The following is a 22,750-nucleotide window of genomic DNA, read 5'->3' on the forward strand; positions in this document are numbered from 1 at the left end:
CCCTTAACCATACGAGTGGCCCTTCTCTGGACCCTCTCCAGGTTATCCACATCCCTCTTGAAGTGTGGCACCCAAAACTGGACACAGTATTCCAACTGCTGTCTGATCAGTGCCCGATAGAGGGGAAGTATCACCTCCTTGCTTCTGTTTGTCATGCATTTGCTGATGCATGATAAAGTGCCGTTAGCTTTGCTGATGACCTCGTCACACTGACGACTCATGTTCATCTTGGAGACCACTAGGACTCCGAGATCCCTTTCCGCTTCTGTGCTGGCAAGTAGGTCGTTTCCTAGGCAGTAGGTGTGCTGGACATTTTTCCTCCCTAGGTGCAGCACTTTGCATTTCTCCTTATTAAATTGCATTCTGTTGTTTTCTGCCCATTTGTCCAACCTGTCCAAATTGGACAGGTCTGCCTGTAGTTGTTCCCTGCCCTCTGGTGTGTCCACTTCTCCCCACAGTTTTGTATCATCCGCAGACTTGGGCAGAGTACACTTCACTCCCTCATCCAAGTCACTGATGAAGACATTGAAGAGTATCGGTCGAAGGACCGAGCCCTGCGGGATCCCACTGCACACATCCTTCCAGGTCGATACCGACCCATCCACTACCACTCTCTGGGTACGACCCTCTAGCCAACTTGCCACAAACCAGACTGTGTAATCATCCAAGTCACAGCCTCTTAACTTCTTCACCAGTATGGGGTGGTATACCGTATCAGAGGCCTTCCTGAAGTCTAAGTAAACGATATCTACCCCTAATCCTGTGTCGAGGTGTTTTGTAACCTGGTTATAAAAAGACTAGATTAGTCAAGCATGATCTACCTGCTGCGAACCTGTGCTGGTTTCCCCTCAGCATAATTTTTCCTGCTGGGCTGTCACATATATAAGCCTTAATAATCTTTTCAAAGACTTTACCAAGGATGGAGGTGAGACTGACTAACAGGCCTGTAGTTGCCTGGATCCTCTGTCCTCACCTTCTTGAAAATGGGGACAACACTGGCCCTTTTCCAGTCTTCTGGGACCTGTCCCGTGTGCCACGAGTGCTCAAATATTCTTGCCAGTGGCTGTGCAATGACATCAGCCAGTGCCTTTAGTACCCTTGGATGGAGCTCATCCAGGCCTGCCGACTTAAACACATCCAGTCCTTCCAAGTGACTCTGCACCATCTCAGGGTCAACGCCTGGTAGTCTGGCGTCCTGCTGTTGTCTCTCTATGATCCCGTTGTGAGACTTGTTTTGCCCCTTGTTTAGGAACACTGAGGCAAAGAACTTGTTGAGGAGTTCAGCCTTGTCCCCCCTGTCTGTCACCAATTGCTTTTGCCCATTCAGTAGTGGTCCTATACCGCCCTGGGCCTTCCTTTTATTCCCTATGTATCTGAAAAACAATTTTTTGTTATCCTTAACTTGGGATGCCATCCTTAACTTGATGGTGGCTTTGGCCTTTCTAACTGCCTCTCTACAACTGCGAGCTGAGGAGGCATACTCCTCTTTAGTAATTTCTCCATTTCCACTGCTTATATGCCCCCCTTTTTGCCCTTAGGTTGCTCTGGATTTCTCTGGTCGGCCAAGGAAGCCTCTTGGCCCCTTTCCCCTTTTCCGCTGCATCGGAATTGTCTCCCTCTGTGCCCAACGGATCACTTCCTTAAGGCACAGCCATGCTTCCTGAGCTCCCGTCTTGCCAAATCTCTTACTCTGCAGTGCATCATTGACTAAACTCCTAAGTTCGCTGAAGTCAGCCTTCCTAAAGTCTAGCACTTCTACCCTACTAGTTACCTTTCCCACTCTATGCCTTATGGTGAATTCTGTTATTTCATGGTGGTTGTCCCCCAGGTGACCACTGATCTGTAGGTCCCCTATCATGTCATCCCCCGTTGCCAATACCAGGTCCAGTAATGTATTTCCCCCTAGTGGGGCCGTGTACCTCCTGTGTCAAGTGCAGGTCCTGTACGCAGGATAGCAACCTGCATGAATGATGGGAATTTGCTGTCTGCATCTCCCAGCAGATGTCAGGGTAGTTTAAGTCCCCCATGACTACCGCTTCCCTAGTCTTTGTTCTCTGAGAGCTGCCTCAGGAGTTCCAAATCTAGTTCTTCCCTTTGGTGTGGGGGTCTGTAGCAGACCCCTACCACCAAATCCCTTTCCCTTTGACCTCCATGTATCCTAACCCACAATCCTTCTACTTTTCTCCTCCCAATTCTGTTTTGATAAGGGTCGATGTTTAACACTCCTTGACATAGATCGCAACCCCTCCCCATCTCCCCCCTACTCTATCCTTTTCTGTACAGCTTATATCCCTCAATGTGTACTGCTCAGTCATGGGTAGAGTCCCATCAGGTTTCTGTTAACCCCACTAAGTTGTAAGTGTTTTCTGCAAGCAGGAGTGCTAGTTCATCCTGCTAGTTCCCATGCTCCTAGCATTAGTGTATAGGCACTTGAGCCCTGTGACTGGAACCTTTGTTGCCCCCTGCTTATTGCTTACCTGTGCTATACTGCTGGATGTCCCATGGATTGCAGTTTCCTGATGTTCTCCTTCTGCCTCCCCATCCCCCGTCTGAGTTAGTTTAAAGCCAGACGTAGGAGATCAGCCAACCTGTTGGAGAGAAGACTTTTACCTTTCACTAAGAGCTGAATTCCATCGTGCCCCAGGAAGTCTCTTCCCAGGAAGTGTGGGTCGTGGTCCAGGAAGCCAAATCCTGCATGATGGCACCAGCTCCTGAGCTGCAAGTTGACCTCTCTGATACAGGCGCTGTGATGCCTGCTGCAACCTCTGACTGGGAGGATGGTTGAGAAGACCACCTGCACGCCTAGCCCCCAGAGCCCTGTAGTCACCCATGACACGGTCAGGACTACTTCTGGCTGTGTCATTGGTTCCCACAAGGATGAAGACCATGGAATAGTAGTCTGAGGGCTGGATCAGGTCAGGAATCCTCGTTGTGACATTCTGGATCTTGGCCCCTGGCAGGCAACACACCTCACACGCCATGGGATCTGGGCGGCAGATATTTCCCTCTGCTTCTTTTAGTAGGGAGTTGCCCTCTATGATGACAGGTCTCCTCTGAGGTCTAGGATGACTGGAGAAAGGCAAATACAATGCCCATTTTTAAGAAAGGGAAGGAAGAGGATCCAGGAAAATGCAGGTTGGTCAGACTGACCTTAGTACCTGGAAAGATCATGAAGTAAGTCCCCAAGGAATCTCTTGTGAAGTACCTAGAAGAGAACAAGATTAGGAACAGATGGGATGAATTCACCAGGAGCAAGTTATACATGAGCAACCTGATTTTCCTTCTGACAAAATGGTGGGCTCTTTGGATGGAGGTTGGCTTGTGGATGTAACATACCTTGACTTTAGTAAAGTTTTTGACATTTGCCTCCCATGATGGTCAAATTAACAAGCTAAGGAAAAAGAGCCTGCCCAACTTGATGGCCCATGGGTGGCATGCTGTCCATGAGTCGGGGGGCCAGGCTGCCCGTGCTGTATGCTGCGGGGGGGAAAAAGAACCAGGCTGCACACACTACTTGCATGCTCAGCAAAGGAGGGAGTGAGGCTGCCTGTGCTGCATACATGGCAGGAAGGAGCCAGGCTGTACATATTGTAGAGTGAGGTTTGGTTGGAGGAGGGGGTGAGCAGAAGGGGAACTGGGATGAATGGGGTGGGGGGTGGGCAGGCAGACCTGAACTTTGATGAGAGGGGAGTTTGGGTGGCCTCGATGATCTGCACTGTGTGAGCCTCCATCTACCTAGAAGTTGGACAGCCTGGGATTAGGTAAGTGTTGCAGGGTGAATACATAACTCAGTGAGTAGTCATCACTGTCTTAATGTCTAGTTGGAAGGAGGTATCAAGTGAAGTTCCTCAGGAGTATGTCCTGGCTCTGGCATTGTTCAGTATCTTCTGCGTTTAATGATTTGGACTATGGGATTCATATGCTTGGCAGATTTGAGGATGGCACCAGGTTGCGTGGAGTTGCAAATGCTCTGAAGGAGAAGACTACGGTTCAGAACGGGGTGGGCAATTATTTGGGATGAAGGATCACTTAATGAGTATTGGCGAGCTGTTGAAGGACACACCCCACACACGGGCTGATCTCTGCTCTTAGTGGGTGAGAGGTGAAGAATGAAGAAACCGTATGGAAACTGCCAGTGGAGAATTATGAAAGTTAGAGTAATTGAGTCCACTGGTGAAGAATTCAGCAGTGAAAAGATTTGAGAGTGGTGATTAGCAAAAAACTTGAGTAGATTAATAATTGATTGATTAATAATGTGGGCAAAGATGTCTGTGAGCTATCTTGTGGACTTGCTATTTAAATCAAGTGTTAGGGAGAAGCTGGAAATCAGAAATGGGAAAGGAGAAGCCAGATGCACTCGATACATTCTTTTTCAGAATTATTTGAGACCTGAGCTTTTTGAAGGACAGGTAATTGAAGGCAGGAGAAGCAAAAGGTGTCAAAAGTATCCACATTTTCAAGGACGTAAGAGCAGATGAAGGGAAGAGATGAAGGAATGGAAGTGTATAACCTTAGTATTTGAAATGATGTATGACTTCAAAATAGTTTGCCCTAAATTCTTGCTTAAACTTCTAGAATTTTGCTTATTACTAAACCTTATCTTCATATTCTGTTATCTGAAAGTGTTGTGTCCACTCATGTTGAGCACACCATTAATGCTTAACAAATGCATCTGAAAATTCTAGAGGTACACTGATACATTAGTCCAATATTGGATCAGCACAGATATAAAGAAAATTGGCTGCATCAGAAATCAACCTAATGCAGCCAGTAATTTAGCCGATGAATGCCTGTGTGTGTAGCCACAGTGCAGCATATAGGCGGTGAGGAGCTCCTAGTTTTTTGTTTGTTTTCTTTCTATACATATTTTATGACTCAAACAGTTTTTTCTTTGTTGCTTGTTTTAAAGATTTTCTGAATTAGCTGCACAAATTAATTCTTAAAGGGAAAGTTTTTAAAAAGTTGAGGGAGAAACTAGTCATTTAAGATGAAACCACTTTTAAGTTTAGCGGCTGAGAATATTATTTATTCCCTTAGGAGCTGGGAGGTTTAAATCTGTGAAGTGTCGAGGAAAAGCTGAAGATCTCAACTCCAATTGGAATGGAATGTTAAACTTGACATTTTATAAATGTGTGAGCCCAACACCCCATGCAGCTGTCCCCTGCCCCACTCCCTCTTCCTTCTGCCCAACAATTTCCTCCTCGATTGGGGCAGGGATGGCCCTGGGATTGCGATGGCAGCAGGCAGATCCCTTCCCTACCTTCCTACTCTGAGGCCTAGTTAGTAAAGTTTGCACCTTGGGTAAGCGCTGCTGGAGAGAGGGAGGGGAGATGCCACTGAATGCTGGAGGGAGGTGGTGCCTAAGAGCAGCGGTTGGAGGGTGGAATTCTTACCTGGTTTAAAGGCTCAAGTGCTTTGCTGCTGCTTCCTGGATACATGAGCTCAATCCCTTACTGTGTTCAGAGCAGCAGAAAACTGGAGCCACTGGCATGTGAGCTACATAATGGAAGGGAGGTGCCACCATGCTACTGCACCCTTCGTGGATCTGCCCCTTTTCTCCAGTTGCGTAGCTCTAGATGGCTTGCTGTTCAGTGTGCTAGTTCTTGTAGATGCCATTCTGCGATGCCAGGCTCTCCCCAGGCATTGTTTAGGGCACATAGCCACCTGTTGGCAGGCTCTAGATTCCACTGTAAAAGCCAGGTACCATCAAATTAAGTGTTGCAACTCCAGGGTTCCTTTTTGGTTGTGGCCCCTAATCTCTAATTGCAGTAGATGAATTGACTCTCATAGTCACAATGGCAATTGTGACCAACTCTGATTTCTTCCAGTCTTCCTATCTCCATTTCCTTTCAACATGCTAAATTGATGAGGTCCTTTATACTTATGGGATATCTGGAAGATCGTGTGTTCTGACCTCTCTCCTAGCAGGAGAGACCCAAGAGTATGTAACTGATCTGTGTGCTTTTGAGGAGTCCAGAAGAGATTAATTCTTTTAAAAACTCGAGTAGTTAAATCCATTTACGGTGAGGCAGCACTTCAGAATGCTAACTAACTGACTGACAGTGCCTTCCTCTACCATGAGCCTTGATTGCTTTTTCCTAAATCCATGAGACATTTCATTCTTGTGAACTTATAGGTATTTTCATGTTTTAACAGCTACTGTTCACTGACAGCTTCTACCATTTGAATACAAGGGTTGACTGCAGAAGTTAGGCAAATTTAGCTATCTACTGTTCCACCCTTTTTTTAACGAAGGCGCGTATTGCATTTAACTCTTTCGCAGCATGAACATTATTTAGGTTAGTCTTTACATTGTAGAATGGAAATAATCTTTTACATTCCGTGGTTCTATGCAATGCAAGTTTCCTGCCTTTACTTTTAAACCTTCATTTCATCTGTGTTGTTTTCTACCCTTGATTCCATTCTACCGAAATTAATCCATGTTGAAGCAGTGGGGAGTCCTCAGGTATTAGCTAACACCAAAACTGTGAACATGCAAGTCATTCTGAAGAGGGAGGGGTAAGTTTTTTTTAAGAAGTCTGATAGGCATGGGGCAAACAGTCAAAACTGTCAAATATACACAGATCTCCAAAGTAGTGTGTGTGTGGGGGGGGTAGAAACTGTCTTAAGAGGCTGATTTTTATATTGCTTTTTTTTTTATAGCATTTGGTTGAGGCACAACTCCCAGTGACCAGCTGTAACTGTGAAAGCCTCACATTTGGCAAATCAATTACCTGATACCTTACATTGAGCATCTGTAAAAAGAACAAAAATAATTACTGTCCACCTATGAGGAGTTCAGTTGAAGTGACTTTCCTACCATTACACAAGGAACCTATAGCAGAGGAAGGAATAACATCCACTTCTTTATGGCAGCATTTGGGTGTTTGAACTCTTTTTGTAGTCCTTTGCTTCACTTATTGCATGCCTTCCACGTGTTCCAGAAAATGAGGATAGTACTCCTTAATATAACAGTGTTGATTACTACGTGGCTTTTGATTCTTCCCCACAATATTGTTCATTTGAGTAGTAAGGCAAGGATTCCTTGGAATAAACTTGTATGTGATGAAGTCATTGAAGACATAGCTGTAATAATTTTGCATAAGCAACTTGTACTTTGGATGCGTCTGGCTTTTTAGTGTCTGTCTTTGCATTCTTCTGAGTCCTTAATGGGTTTTTTTAATGCAATTTTTTTCTCTAGGATCTTCAGAGTGAAATATTAATAAAAATTCTTCTCTGTGGTTACAGTGGCAGTATCTTGGTGTCCCCTGCTTATGCCTGTATCATATCCTAGGGCAATGTTTCCCAAGCTGAGATGCAAATCGTTCCTGTGGGGGGCATAACTAAGGATGAAATAATGTTGATGTTGAGTAAGTCCGCTGGCCATGCATATGCAATGTTCCATAAATGCTGTGCATGCGCAGAAGTGTCAAACAGTGTTGGCTAAAGTGGGGGTGGGAGGGAAGGGCACAAGAATGGCTAACTACTATGGTGCGAAATGCTGTTTCGGGAGTTCTCTTGATATTTATTTAAGATATTGTTCCTTGTATTTGTTGGAGAGGTGTTGAGATGGTAATTTGAGGCATTTGTTTAGCTAAGGACTTCCTGTGAATGCAGGGGACTGGACATAAGAACTGCCACTTATGGGTCAGACCATAGGTCCATTTTGCCTTGTCATACAGTGGTAGTATCATACAGTGGCTGAAAGAGTGAACAGGATATGACCAGGGTGTTTCCCCAGTTCTTCTTCCACTTGCAGCCTCCAGCCTTGAAGATCTTGGAAGTTTTGATTCAGAGGCTGTGCCTCTAACTCCCATGTTCAGTTGCTGTTGATGGACAGATTCCTGGAGGAAAGGTACAATCCCTTTTTTGAGTTTACTTAAACTGTCAGCTTCCACAACGTATTGTTGGAATGAGTTTCACACTTTAATTGCACGTGGTGTGAAAACCTTCTTTGCTAACTTTAAACGTACTACCCGCTAGTTTCATTTTATGTCCCCTGGTTTTTGTATTGTGGGACTCTTTTAGCTCCAGTCCTGTGTTCCTAATATAACAGCTGGTATAGAGGGAAACTGGGGTTTATCATTTCCTTCAGCTTGGGTGTTCATCATGATTTGGACTTTCAGATTCACAAATATATATTTCCATATAGACCGTTCAGTAGGGTGTGTATTAAAGTGGTTTTTTTTCCTTTTTTTTTTTTTTTACTTCTCAATAGTGTTTACTCCTATTTGATTACAGTACAGGCACATAGACTCATTGATTTTCAGTTTTTAAAATTCTCTATTTTAATTTAGTGGTTATGTAGACTCTTCTGCTCCCGTGCCTCTACCCTGCTTTTTCTTTTTCTATTGCTGTCATTGCTCCTGTTCATAATGTTATTTCCAACCCACACCATCATTGAAATTAAATATTTATAAACAGCAGTCTGACTCCGGACAAAGACTGCAAGCCCAGCTGGGAGCATTTGTTCCAACCTTGAAAGGCAGCATTTTCATTGCAGAAAGTAGTCTTCCTCAACAGCCTTATTGACTCATTCCTTGGGCCACAGTTTGTATCACCTGAGATTGCAGTCTTATTGTTTTCCTATTGGGAACTGCTTGGCCCATTTCAGACGTGCATGAGCTTACATCACTATGGACTAGGGGGTCTTAAATATATCACTTGTTTCAATCTAGTGCCCCCTCTCATGAGATTTTATTTTGCCAGACAGTTTTCTCTATATTGGCTTTCAGGGCAAGAGGCAGTACCTGTACAGCAGTGGGTACAGGAGGTCCATAGTGGGGTGTTTGGGGGGTTTTGACCCTGAAAGAGGAGGAAGATGTGTCAGCCTATCTTGGCTTGAGAAAACTTAACTCATCTTTAGGCTGAAATTTATGATAGTGATGCTGGCCATTATAATCCTCTCCCTTTTGAATTGAGTGGAGAGGGGACTAGTTTGTATCTCTAAACCTTCAGGATGCATATTTCCACAATGGCATTATACCTCATCCCAGAAAACATTTGCGGCTTGTGACGGGCAGGAACTACTACCAGTTCAGGGTCCGCTAGTCAGGCTGTCAAGGGCCCCAAGGATTTTCACCAAGGTCCTTTTTTAAATGGTAGTGATTCACATAAAGAAAAAAACATTGCTGTGATCCACATACAAGAAAAAAATGTGTGTGTTAAAATTCCACATTGATTCAATCCTCCCTGGCCTTGTGGAATGATTGGGACAACTGTTGGCTTTAACTCAGCATATGATGATTGTGATGGGTGCGTTCCTCCTGGGATGAGAAGTGCATATAGGTGACCTTTTGAGCACATGGTTGCATAAGACAGATGCGCATCAGCCTGTTGGTTCTCAAAGTGTTCTCAGAGCTCTTCAGTTATTTCTGTAACATTTGGGTTGTTGTATACCGGTTATGTAAATATGGTCATGCTACTATCCATCCACAGGTGAGGTGGAATTAATGTTTTCCAGCTCTACAGTTAGATTGTGGAACTGATATATTTTGTTATGATATGCAACTTGGCAGTATATTTGCCTAGCCTTCAGAACAGCAGCCTAATTGTTCCCAGCAGTTACATATCACTGAATAACTAAGTGGGAAGTGGGTGACTTGATCCTCCTTTCTTGAAGGTCCATGTAACTTGGAATTTTGCGGTTGAAAAGAGATTGGAGGAGTGGAAAATCTGTGGCTCATAATTATATTGGCCAAGAGCATGCAAGTAAGAAGATTGCATGCATATCATGAATACTACTGGGGCTGGGCGACTGGGAGCTGTACTCGTGCCACTTAGCTCCCCGACTCCCTGACTGGGGCACAAGTGCAGTCTGTAGCTGGCGGGGAACTATTGGGACCAGGCAGCTGAAGTCTTGAGGAATTTGATAACCAATGTCTTCTACTGAATAGACATCTTATCAAGGATTAGGTTGGTATTGGTATTGTCTTAGTGTGGGTGTCACTGCATTTGAAATGCTGCCTGGCTGATTTCAGCTCTAGGAAGAGATCAAACTGGCGGGGAGATGGCTGACATAGACTTAGTACCATCTTTGCTATTCTGTTTTATTGGACAAAACTGGAATGTGGAGGAAGGAATAATTGCTGGCTGTTTTTTTGTTAATAACTTGAGTCACAGATAGGATGACCTAGAAATAATAACTTTACCTTTCATACCATATATTTTTAACAGTTGGGAATGCTTTATGTTGGGATCCTGTACCAAGTTTTGTATACTTCTGGAGGTTTCAAATTATTTATATTGCATGCGAGGGGGGGGAAAAAAGCCTTACTACAGGCAAAATGAGTTTTTTATTTAATTTTTTTCTTCCTCAGAATTTTTATGCAGTTAGTAAAATTCTACATACATTTAATTCTTTTTTGGGTTTATATATGAAAATAAATGTGTATAGGTTCATGGTATTGCATCCTTTTGTGTACATCCTGGGAGGAATGCACTTAAATTCTTTCAGAGCTGTTCAAGATTATTTTAAAAAAGAATGTTAAAAAAAAAAAAAAAAAAAGGAAAAACAGGTAATCCCATCAAGTACTACAAGTCAAACGGCAGAAGCTCCAGTTCTGGGTCCTCGGGGAAAAATTGTGTTCCAAGTGCTGAAACAACACTTAGCGGTTCTTCTCAGTTATCTAATTTAATTCATTTAGCTTGTGTGTTTAACTGCATACAAAAAGCCTTCTAAAATGACAACAATGCAGTGTCACAAGTATAGATTAAATAGGCTTAAAAATATTCAAAATAGTTTTCCATAATAGTTCATGAGCCTAAATCGCAGGTTAGAGTGGACCTCGGGGGTCATCTAGTCCAAACTGCTGGACAGATATAGTTGGTACCATTCATTCCTAAACCTTCACAAACAGGTGCCTATCTAGCCTCTTCTTGCAAATCTAATCTTTATCTTTTTTAGACAGCTTGTTTTCTTGTCTTGCTGTTCTTAGAATGATGGTCCCTAAAAGGGAGAAGAAGGATCAGAGGCTTTTCCAGAGCAATGTAGCCAACTCACTGGAGTAGTGTGAAGAACTCTACAGAGAAGTGAAATGAAATAAAAATAAAGAACAAATAAACACAATTGAGCAATAAGTAAGAAAAAAGTTTTTAAAGTCCTGTTAATCATAAAACCTACAAAATCCTATCATGTAAGATGCCCTGAGATTCCATTCCCAAATGGAAACTCCTTTATAAAAATGGATCTTTTTTTCTCAGCTATTGACTACTCCAGTTGGTGCCCTATTATACATTAGAATTGTGCATATGGATTTCCAGTTCATCTGAAACTTCCATTATTCCTATCAGTCTACACTACAACATCCAACATTAACTGTGTTTCCTTTCCATGGCTAAAATGCCATAGGATTAAAAAGGGTTGTGAGGTATGTTGGGTAATGGATGTTTTGGGAGCATATGTTGTCTTATTGATTGGTTCATGGACCCAGAAAGGTTGAGGCACCCGTTTGATTTTAAATAAAAGCTTGTGTCAGTGATAGCCAAAAGTCTGTAAATGAGAAGAGAATTTTAGTGCAATGATGTTACAGCAAGGGGCTAAGGAAATTTTAATTTTAGGTGATAGTTTCTAAGACCTTGGTTCAACAGATGATATTTTGAAGAAAGCTAGCATTCTGTCTTGATAGGATGACTTTCTGTACCAAGTCAGGCAGCTCATGGGCATGGCTAATTGACAAGATGTGATATGAATGATTTTGTATTGTAGGTAGTAAATATTTTCAGAATGGCCTGACTAGCTTTTCAACCGTGCTAAGTAGTCAACTTTTAGCTGCTACATGCCAAAATGTTCCTTAAAATGTGTAGCCCCAGCCCTTCCTGTAGACCATTCCTTTTGTGATCATCTTGGAAAAGGTTTAACTTCCTGGGTGTGGCAAAAGCATTTGTATTGGTGATAACACTTAATTTTGGAGAACTTTACCTGATTAAAAGTGCTAATATTTTATTTAAGTTTGTTCTTTTGTGTGTGTTAAAGTTACCAGGAATAAGCTCTCCTTTTAGGATATTTTTTTAGTTAGGTGGCATTTAGTTATAGGCATGTCTCAGTCCAAAGAATGAAGAAGTAGTTTTATACTATCAAGACAATTTGATTCTTTTCGACAAAATCTGAGTCGGCTCTAGCACATTTGCTTACTAAACTACATTTGGAAAAGAGTGACTGTACATGGGATGAATATTCTTAAAAATGTAAGATAAATTAAGCAATATGTAAGGGACTTGAATCATCAGAAGAATCTTACTGTATTAGTAAGATTCTTACTGTATTGTTAATAGAAATAGTCCTGTGTTGTTTCTGTTTACTAAATATATTGAACATGTGGTTTCCTTTCACAGCATTCTGTAGCTTAAATATTTTGGTCCTTTTTGTGTAATCATTGCTCTGTAGCTGAAATAACACTGTCGACCTTAGGGTAATATTTGTATGTTTCTAAATCTTAAGTGAAAAAAAACCCAACCTGTTAAGCTAATGCACATGTACACTGTTTTAAAAGTTGATTCCAATATGGATAGATATAATCCTTGTGAGCTCTGCTTTATTTGTTAACCAGTCACTACTAATACAGAGGCATCTCTTAAATTGTAGTTCTCAGTTCTATTTCAAAGTTTCTGGTTTTCATTGTGGCTGATAACCGTATACTAAGGGTGCATACATATGTTCAAATGATGTGGGAGAATTCTTCTGGGTTTGATCTCCTGATAGAAAAAAATGACCCATAGATGCCTGCCTGAACAGACATTTGAATGCTGAGCTCCTGAAGGGAAGGAAGCTTGCAGAGCTGACACTGCACAGGCAGGATACCTCTGTGCGCACATATCTCGGCATACTCTGCAGGCTCCCTCATGTCCCTGGTGATAGATGGCTGCAGTGGATGAGGCAGTCTTGGTTGACTGACCCAGACTGCTCAGAGTCAGCCTGTATCTCCCTGTAGCACTGTTTGTAGGGATTGTGAAGGGGCACATTCTGCTCTCAGCTTGGATGGAGCATCAGAGTCCAGCCTGAGCAGTACACATCTCCTGTGGGTGGGAGACTTTGGAGCTGGGAGCAAAAGCACCTTGACATGCCTGAGAGAAACTGCAACACAATCCTTCAGCAAAGTGTACAAACATTCACTCTCCAAGGAGAAATTCTCCCAGGAGTGATTTTTAATCCCAGTTATTTCTCCGTGGTTTTTTTTTTTTTTTTTTTTCTTGGAGCAGCCATTTTTTGCTCTGGGATAAAAATCTTGAACATCTGAACACGCGTGGCTATTAGGAGAGCAATGACTCTTAGTAGGAACTGAATGTCTGTAGATGGTGTAAGAGTGCAAAAAATCTCCATGTCTCAAATAGTTTTATAAGCATCCAAGCATTTCTGATCTTGCTGGGGTGACCTGACCCCCACTGACTTCCTGCCCTTTGGGCAGGGGGCTGAATCCAGTGATTTCTCAAGGTCCCTTCCATCCCTGAAATCTATGAAGAAATGTCCAAGTAAAACACTTTTTTTTCTTTTGTGTTTTGTCCCCTCCCTGTTTACCTTGTCTTAGGTCCAAGATGGGCTTCTTGGAACACCGGTGTTTTTATTTGCATCAGATGTGCTGGGATACATCGAAACCTTGGGGTTCATATATCAAGGGTCAAATCTGTCAACCTGGACCAGTGGACCCCAGAACAAATACAGGTAAGAGATACCTTGAAGGTGTATTCTAAAACTGGGAGAACATGTTTAAAAAGGTATGGCAAAAATGAAAAATGGGACCCAGAGGGAAGGGGAATGGTGGGGGGCGGGGGTGTACTTGTCCTCCAGAAATCTTACTTTTTTTAATGTGTTGAATATACAAGACACAAGTAACTTTATAAAAAAACATAATTTTTACTAAAATGCATTTATTAAGGGTATAGAAAAAAACTAGAACTCTTGGTTCCAAAATGATACCTTTTATTAGACCAACTGGAAAATGGCAAGAAAATTGTCCTTTTCTGCAGGCTTTTGGGATCAAAGTCCCTTCATCAGGCTCTGGGAAAAGTGTAGATGGTACAAGATGGTAAAAAGTCTTATTAAGGGTGATATTATTTGCAGTAAAAATACATACAAATTAGATAATTTTCCTCCCATTTATCTTATTTTATTGGTCTATGGTAAGGGTTTCTATACTGGAGCTTTCACTTCAATTGTAGTATTGGGTTTGTGATGCTACTTTAAAAAAACAACCAACCCAAGCAAGCAACCAACCAAACAAACAGAAAAAAAAAAACAAGGGCCCAATCCTCTGACCAGCTGTCAGGCACTTAGGTGTGATCTTGTTCTGCCTTAGTAAAATCCGTGTTAATGGAAAAGATATGTAGATTTGTTCCTAGTTATTTTTTGTGGCTTAAATTTGAGGCAACGACAACGGCATTTCAAAGATTTTTCAGAGACTCAGCAGGATGGAGTAGGATGGTATTCAACCCCTAACCCCCCTTATGTTTATATCCTGTTTTGCTTTGGGTTATGCATACTGTGTGTGTATGTGCTTGCATGTGCATACACACATTGATTGTTCAGTGTAGTGTGAGGCATACCCACCCTTCAGTCCCACAGATGTAAGAGATTCAGAAGTTGTGCGGTTTTTAACTTTGTGGCCACTAAATCTTGGTAACTTGTCACTTTTGATACTAAATTATACAGATCTGTGTCATGGATCACAGAAATAAAGATCACCAATGTTTAGATGCCAAAGTGTTTTTTAATCAGGAATATAGCCTATTAGTGTGGCTAAGAACAGGCATTGCATTTTTCCCTAGACTAAATATACCTGTGGTTTGTCCTGAAATAGAGAGATCCCAGGATTGGCATGTACACACATTACTCTTCTAATCAGAGCTCAGTGAGTGGTTAAATGCACTACCATTTTTCTGCCATTGATTTAATAATGTAATAGATAACCATTCAGAGACACTTTGCAGTGTCCTGGAATATTTAGTACTTTTTTGTTTCTTATGAACCTTTCCAGGATGTGTTCTGGATAAAATGGTTTAACCTGGGACAAATGTCATCTATTTTGAGGCTTAAGACTCCTGCAGAGTTTAAGAAGAGTGGCAGAGAAAATCTTGAGTGGTTGAAGTTAGGTTTTAACTTTAATTTCTTAAAAATAAAGTTCTAATGAGAGATTGTGCTTTACTAATATGGATGTTAAATGCATTAAAGTATTGGGAAATGCTAAGGTATTTTGGTGGGCGTAGATGCACCCAGGAAGTAGTAATGCACATTAGCCTGTGCATTAAGCATCGCTTCAAAAAAGTGCTCTTTAGTTAATGTGCATTAAGACAGGCTAATGCATTTTCCTAGTACCTCATAATGGAGCTACTAGATGTAATGCACATTAACTAGAGCACATTAATACACATGTAGATAGATGTGCCCCTGGACAAGTTGCATAGTATCAGCCCCCCAGATATGGGATGTGAATCTCTATCAAGGGAGTCCTAATTACAGTTGTGGGGTTGAGAATTGATAGAAGAAAGGAAGGTGGGTGGCATGCTGCACCCACTTTTATAGCCTAATCCTCAGAATAATTGGGAACAGTGAAGAGAGGATTGGAAGTGGGTATAAGAACATTTCCAGCTGCACTCTTATGAAACATGTCACCATCAGAACTGAGGTGCTGGTGCATCCCAACAATGTGCATGTTAGAGAGCCCATCTCTAAAAGCTCTGGTTATAAGTGACTAATCTTTATCTCCTTTTTTAAATCATTGAAATAACTAATATTTGCAGAATATCTAATATCAGCAGAACACTTTGAATTTTTAAACTGAAATATTTTTTTAATGGACATAATTTTATAGTAAACCAGAATATTGTACCATTGAAGACTTGGTTAAAAATGTAGATTATTGCTTCATTACAGAAAATGTGCAGTATGGGAAAATGTTGATTCATTGTACAGAGCGTAATACTTGAATAGACAGTTGGTAATGATATAGGGTACAGAGACAGTGTTCTCTATCCTGTACCATTACCAACTCCCTATTCAGGTATTTATTCAAATCCTTATTCATGTTCAGATCGTTAATCTAGAAGTAGCTGATTTAGGCTCCAGCATTTTTGTGGGGGGCGGGCTGGTTTTTTAATGCATCATATGCAGATATCTGTAAATCCTATTTTTAAATGGTCAAAACTTTAAAACGTTTTTAACCTTAAAACAGCAATGGACAGAAAAAATAATTTATCTTTAACACCTTTCTTTAGTGTATGCAGGAAATGGGGAATACCAAGGCAAGAATACTCTATGAAGCTAATCTACCAGAAAACTTTCGAAGACCTCAGACAGATCAGTATCCTTTTTGTCAGTGTTTGCCACTAGAGAATATCTCAATGCAATCTGTGTTGAACAAATACATATATATTTTTCTGATGATAAAAAAGAGAATTGATACCTTAAATTATTTATTTTTATTTTGTAAGTCCTAACAAAAGTTAATGACTAATTGAAAATGTTTCACAACTTTTAACAAAATTATTTGAGGCATGACAACCCTGTCTGAGAGCGAGAGACTTAAGTTCACATCAGAAGACACCATTAAGTAGCTTGATTATAGCTTGTAAGTTCTTAAAAAGGGATAAGATTTCTGATAGCAAAAGCTTTTAAATCTTGTTATTCCTTTTGCCTTCATGATTGAATACCTAGGAAACTGAAATAGACAAACTTAAATGGGAACTTATGCACAAATATTTAGTAGTGAGGGTAAAAACCATTGGAATTCTTTCATTAGTTCTTAAATCAAGACTTAACTTTGTAAAATATACACTCCAATTCTTTTGTGTGTGGATGTGTATGGTCTCTTCTATGCAGGAGGCTATACTACACTTGATGCTCCTCATGATTTCTCCTAGGCCTAAGATCTGTGAATAAAATAGAATCTTGTGGTAAATCTTGCTTGTTCATCTCATATGCATGGCTATCCAATACCATGCAGGAAAAAGGGAGTATTCATCTTCCATCTTCAAGTTGCAGCAAGGGGTGTTTAGGTTGGGTATTAGCAAAAACTTTCTCACCAGGAGGGTGGTGACAGACTCAAACAAGTTACTTAGCGGTGGTGGAATCTCCATTTCTGGAGGTTTTTAAGGCTCAGCTTGACAAAACCCTGGCTGGAATGATCTAGTTGGGGCTGGTCCTGCTTTGAGCAGGGGGTTGAACTAAATTACCTCCTGAAGTCCCTTCTAACCCTAATTTTCTATGATTCTGATTCATGGGTGTGAGGGGAGGTTACAGTGGAAAGTTTCTTCTCACATCTGTATGGACTCTTGTAATGGCAAATTTGGAGGGGAAAGTGTGTCATGTGATGCATCCCCTGCTAATACCATTGTGAGTCTTTTGGAGTGGAACCTGACAGATCCTTTAAGTCTAAACTGGATTCTGAATTTCAGGCTCAAAACTCCCATACGGTGAGAGAGACCTCTACCATAATATGTTACAGCTCTGAAAGCTGGTTAAGTCTACCAGTTGCAGCTCAGATGTACGGTGTGGGTCTGCAAAGCATGTCTGTACTGCAGTGGCAGAGTGATCATTCACGCTGCTGAGGAAACAAAAGCAGGTGTGAGGCTTGTTTTGGTGATGTGACTAAGCACTCTGCCCCTTAGTGAAGATGTACCTAAAGAATCCTAGATCCAAAAGACCTCACTGCTGCTCTGCAGTCATGCAAAGGACAGGATTTTACAAACCTCTATATTGTATCCACAGGTCTGGTCATCCCAGTCAGCTGCCTTTCAGCTTGATCCAAGAATTGCAATCCAGGTTGCAAGTAAGCAGGTATAAATCCAGAGTTCTAAGTTTTGACAGCATGTCCACCTCTCCATTTCAGAGGTATTGCTATACTGCTGGGGCATTCTTGTTGGCTCTGACGCATTGCTCTTAAGTTACCAGTATTGGCCATGAGTATGTGAATGACTATTGCAAAGGGATGTTGCAAGATCAGTCTTAAAAGTTTGTAAGAACTGGTGATTCAGGTGCCACCTTTTGCAGGTGGATAGATTGAGCAGCATGCTCCTGAAGTGCTGATGTTTTTGGCCTTGTTTGAAGGTCCATCTCTGTGGAGCCAGTAGTGGCTTCTGAAATTTAGGTTGGTATAAATTTTTTTTTTTTTTTTTTTTTTTTTTTTTTAAATGAGTTCTCCAGTCTTTGGGTTCTGATGCTTCAGCCCTGATCAGTCATCCTGCTTCTGTAGGAAAAGGTCTTTCTACCAGGTAATAAGATCAAAAAAAAGTTATTGTTGGCTTGGTTCATTGAGTAGTTCTGAGATATTCGTCTTGCTTTTCTAAATACAGAGCTTTTGAAGGGTCAGAACTGTTTTGGTAAAATGGATGACACATTTGAACAAAGAGCAAGATTTCTGTAACTATTTCAGTAGGTTGATTTTTCTTTTGAACTAATTGTGCCACTTCTTTTAGGTCTAAAGACTAGGCAGCTGTTATCCCACAGGCTACCAAAACCAGAGTGAATGTGATTGTATTTAAACTTCACTGCAGTCATAATATGGCTTGTCATTTTTAATGTAACAGTTTACAAAAATTCAAAAGCTAATATTAAGAATTTCACTTTTGCATTTTAAGTAGTTGTAAACTAGATGTACCAGTGCAGAACAAAGCCATGTGTTAAACTTTCATTATTAGAGTCATTGGTCTCCCCTGTGACGCTGGAGCTTGTGGCTCAACCTACTACTGCAGGTCACAGATTTCCATCTCACCCCCAGGAGCGTGTAATTCACCTGTTTCTCACTGCAGATGTATAGTCCTTGTGTAGCAAGGTAAGTGCAGACATGGAATAGTAGGGAGAGCTGCAGAGGAGGATACTACAGAGGCTGTAGGTTGCCAATACTTCTCTCAGGAGACAGAGACACCCAGTACCCCACAGTCTACTGTTCTCCCTTCCCCTCCCTCCAAGCGAGCACTGCACAGCCCACCCAAGGGTGAGCTGATAGGCAGCCCTGTGTGGACTCTGCCTCCTGGGTGGCACACGCACAGTCATAGACTCAAAGGACCAGAAGGTACCTGTAAGATCATCAAGTCCAGTCCCCTGCCATGGGCGGGAAGTTATTGGGCTCGAACAAGGTATTTATGCAGCCTCATCTTGAACACCTCCAAGGTTGGCGACTGCACCACCTCTGCTGGGAGTGTGTTCCAGATTCTGGTAACCCTTACCAAAAAAAAAAATTTTTTTTCTTATGTCCAGCCTAAATTTTCTCCCTATTAGCTTGTGCCCATTGATCCTCGTCCTCCGTTGAGGTGCCTTTCTGAAGAGTTGCTTCCCCAGATCTTGATGCTCATCCTTAACATACTTGTAGACGGCTATCAAGTCACCACTGTCTTCTCTTACTGGGACTGAACAAGCCCATCTCCCAGATTCTCTCCTCATTGGGTCTATCCTCCAGGCCCCTAATCCATATTAGGGTCCTTCCTTTATACCCTCTCGAGCATATCCACATCCTTCCTGAAGTGTGGTGCCCAGAACTGGACACGGTACTCCATTTGTGGCCTAACCAATGCCAAATAGGTAGGGAGAAGCACTTCCCTGGATCTACTGGCAACACATTGGCTGGTGCATGCCAGATTTCTGTTTGCCCTGCTGGCTACCTCATTGCACTGTTGCGGTATTTTAACATCTGGGGAGCTGGGACAAGGATGTTATCCCCAGCTTACTTCCCATGCCTCTGGCTTTAAACCCTGCCATGTACAGCCCAACTAAACTAGGGGGGGGCTCTGTCTATTGACAGCTTGCCCCCTTTGCAGGCAGGGGAGAAGACAGGCTTTAAGGTATTGAAATCACCTTTACCAGACAGACATATGGGCAGGTATTAAGAACAGGTGTATGAAATGGGGCGCCCTCACAACTGAGATCCCTCTTGTTTTGTGCCAAGCTTGTTTTTAACTTCTCCATAGCCTCTTGGGTCTATCTTAATAAAAAGGTTGTGAAGAACCCACAATTAACACCCATCTTGTATTAGAAGTGACTTCCCAAAACAATACAATTTCCACAATTCTAAAGGGCATTTGTACTCTCTATTTCAAGGTAAGCACCAGGATGGTGCACAGACACAGTACTAGAAAATACGCTTCATGTTTGGCACAAAAATCCAGTATTCTGGAAGCCATACCTCAGCAGTAGTAGTTTTCAGCAGTATATTGCTCATTCTAGATCTTTCAGATATTCCCCAAGACTAGCAGAAATGTACCTCTTGACCACAGGACTCTGAGAATTGAAGTCAGTAATGCAGAAGCGTTAGCCAACCTAAATTATAGGTACAGCCACAATCTGTGCACTCTTTCCATACTTTAAAGAAATAGCATCAACATGTACAGTTAAGATCTATACTTTTCCTGATTTATTTCTGTAAAAAATATTTGGCAGTGGGTTAAAAAAACATTCAGAACTATTCATATAGCGAACTTAACAGATATTGTCTAATAATCAGTCTCTGGAAATGGCCATATGGATGCTAACAGCTAGGAATAGAATACATTAAAAGAGAGAACTTACTGAAGATTACTTTTTAAAAGGAAAATGTACTGGGTTTTCAAGATGTATTTTTACATTATTTTTGAACTGTTCAAAAATATTCTTTGCATGAAGGAACAAACAGCCAAGGGAACTTTTTCATTCACTGGTAATTGAACAGAAGGGGAAAAAGTACTCAGAAAGGAGGGCAAATAAATGAGAATTACTGCCAAGTACTTACTACCAACCTTTTTTGGAACTAAATTATGTAGAAGTAATGTCAAACTCTAGAGTGACACCTATGTAGGCACACCTCAGGTGCTAGAGAAGAAAGGAATCACCCAGGCCAGGAAGGGCAGCCTTACAGCTAAAGAACAAAAGTGTCAGGGAACATGGTTTTATTCCCACTCCTACTTCTAGTTTGACCCAAAACAAGAACACTTTGTGCTTATCCCCATTGTGAAACTGTGGCATGGTGGTCTAGGAGGCTTAATTTAAACCATTTTTCATGGCATCATAGAGAAGTTAGGCTGGAAGGGACCTCCAGAAGTTATCTAGTCCAACCTTTTGCTTAAGGCAAGATCCTCCCTATCCAAACTATCTTATACAAATCCATTGTCTAACTGCCCAGCAAAACTGCAGAGTCAACCTAAACAAAATGCAAGATGTTACCTGTGGCAGATTGTGGTGTTAAGCAGGGGTACCACAGAGGCCAAGGTCCTAGTGATGTAAAGGTTAAAGTGTATGCAAGAGCCGAGGAAGAGAAACATATCCCCTGCTACAGAAGAAGGCAAAAAAATGCACAGTCGTTGCCAGTCTAACCATGGGGTAAAATTTCTTCCAGATATGCCAGTCTGTTTGACCCTGAGCAGCGGGCAAGACCTAGCCAGGAAGCTATGGGTTTGTCCCAGCAGGAGCACTCACTCCAGGTTTCAGACAGCAGGCCTTACATAGCTAAGAACTCTTTACCCATGGCTGATGTGAATGAATAGAGGTACTTAAAGAACAAAGAGAGGTTAGGTACAGATAGCTAATCCTTGAAAATCTTTTCTTTGTACTACCTGTCCACCTTTCCTGCTGCTCCAAGACTCTTTGGTTAGGTAGAAGTAATGTGATGTGCTTGGGGAACTGAGGATGAACTCTTATGTGGAGAAGAGTAATGATGGCATCTTAGAGGACTTTCACGTAACCCAGCAGAGGTAATTTTTAAGGACAGTACTGTAGCTCAGTGCTCATCGTGTCTCCTGCAGTGTGAATGTACAAAGGTAACTCAAAAAAGGGGGGGGGGGGGGAGTGAAGGGCAACAATTCTGTCCAAAGAATCACAAGATGGATTTGCAGTCACTTAATTAAATTTAGTTAGATTAGTGGCTTCTATGTGGATCTTGTAAATTCTTGTGCTAGGTACCACTTAGAATACATTTAACTGCGTGAAATTGATGGGGAAGTGGGTATGGTGCAATGAATATGAGATGTATGGCAAAGTGACTCTGAGATTATGACTGTTATTAAACTGCAAAATTGGAACTACCCTAGAGTATTCAAGGTCCAATTTTGCATGGGGTCAAAATATTCATATCACTTTAACAGATTTTAACTAGATTGTTTCATAGATTTCATAAACATTATGATCTTCCGAGGTCCCGTCCAGCCCCGCCCAAAGGGCAGGAAGTCAGCGGGGGTCATAGGGTCCCAGCTAAGAGAAGCATCCAATTTACTCTTGAAGGTGTTCAGTGTAGGTGCTTGAACCACCTCCGATGGCAGGCTATTCCAGACCTTGGGGGCTCGGACAGTAAAGAAATTCTTCCTTGTCCAGCCTGAAACAGTCTTGCAGGAGTTTATAACCATTTGACCTTGTCATCTCTTGGGGCGCTCTGGTGAACAAACGTTCCCCCAGATACTGGTGGTCACCCCTGAGAAACTTATATATAGGTGGCCATCAGATCACCCCTGAACCTGCGCTTTTCCAGGCTAAAGAGCCCCATGGCTCTCAGCCTGTCATCGTAAGATCTGTTTTCCTGACCTCTGATTATGCGCATGGCTCTTCTCTGGACTCTCTCAGGCTTCTCCACATCCTTTTTGAATCATGGGGCCCGAAACTGGATGCAGTACTCCAGCTGTGTCCTCACCAAGTCCAAGTATAAGGGGAGAATGACATCCCGGGATTTGCTTGAGAAGCATCTATGGATGCAAGCCAGCATTTTGGTTTCTTTACTAGCCTCAGCATCGCATTGCAGGCTCATGTTCATCTTGTGGTCAATGATGACTCCCAAGTCCCTTTCTTCCGTAGTGTTAGCCAACG

General features: G+C 41.9%; 1 protein-coding gene across 2 annotated transcripts in view; it reads left to right on the top strand.

Annotated features, from left to right (window-relative positions):
• SMAP1 (small ArfGAP 1) overlaps positions 1–22,750 on the top strand; it is a 204,726-nt gene that overhangs the window by 37,133 nt on the left and 144,843 nt on the right. For both annotated transcript variants that reach the window (XM_019537615.1, XM_019537614.1), the window contains exons 2-3: positions 13,524–13,657; positions 16,207–16,292. In XM_019537615.1, coding sequence (XP_019393160.1) covers positions 13,524–13,657; positions 16,207–16,292 — 220 coding nt within the window. The remainder of the gene's footprint in view (positions 1–13,523; positions 13,658–16,206; positions 16,293–22,750) is intronic.

The sequence above is a fragment of the Crocodylus porosus genome, unplaced genomic scaffold (assembly GCF_001723895.1).
Source record: "Crocodylus porosus isolate Cpor-Errol unplaced genomic scaffold, CroPor_comp1, whole genome shotgun sequence".
NCBI lineage: Eukaryota > Metazoa > Chordata > Crocodylia > Crocodylidae > Crocodylus > Crocodylus porosus.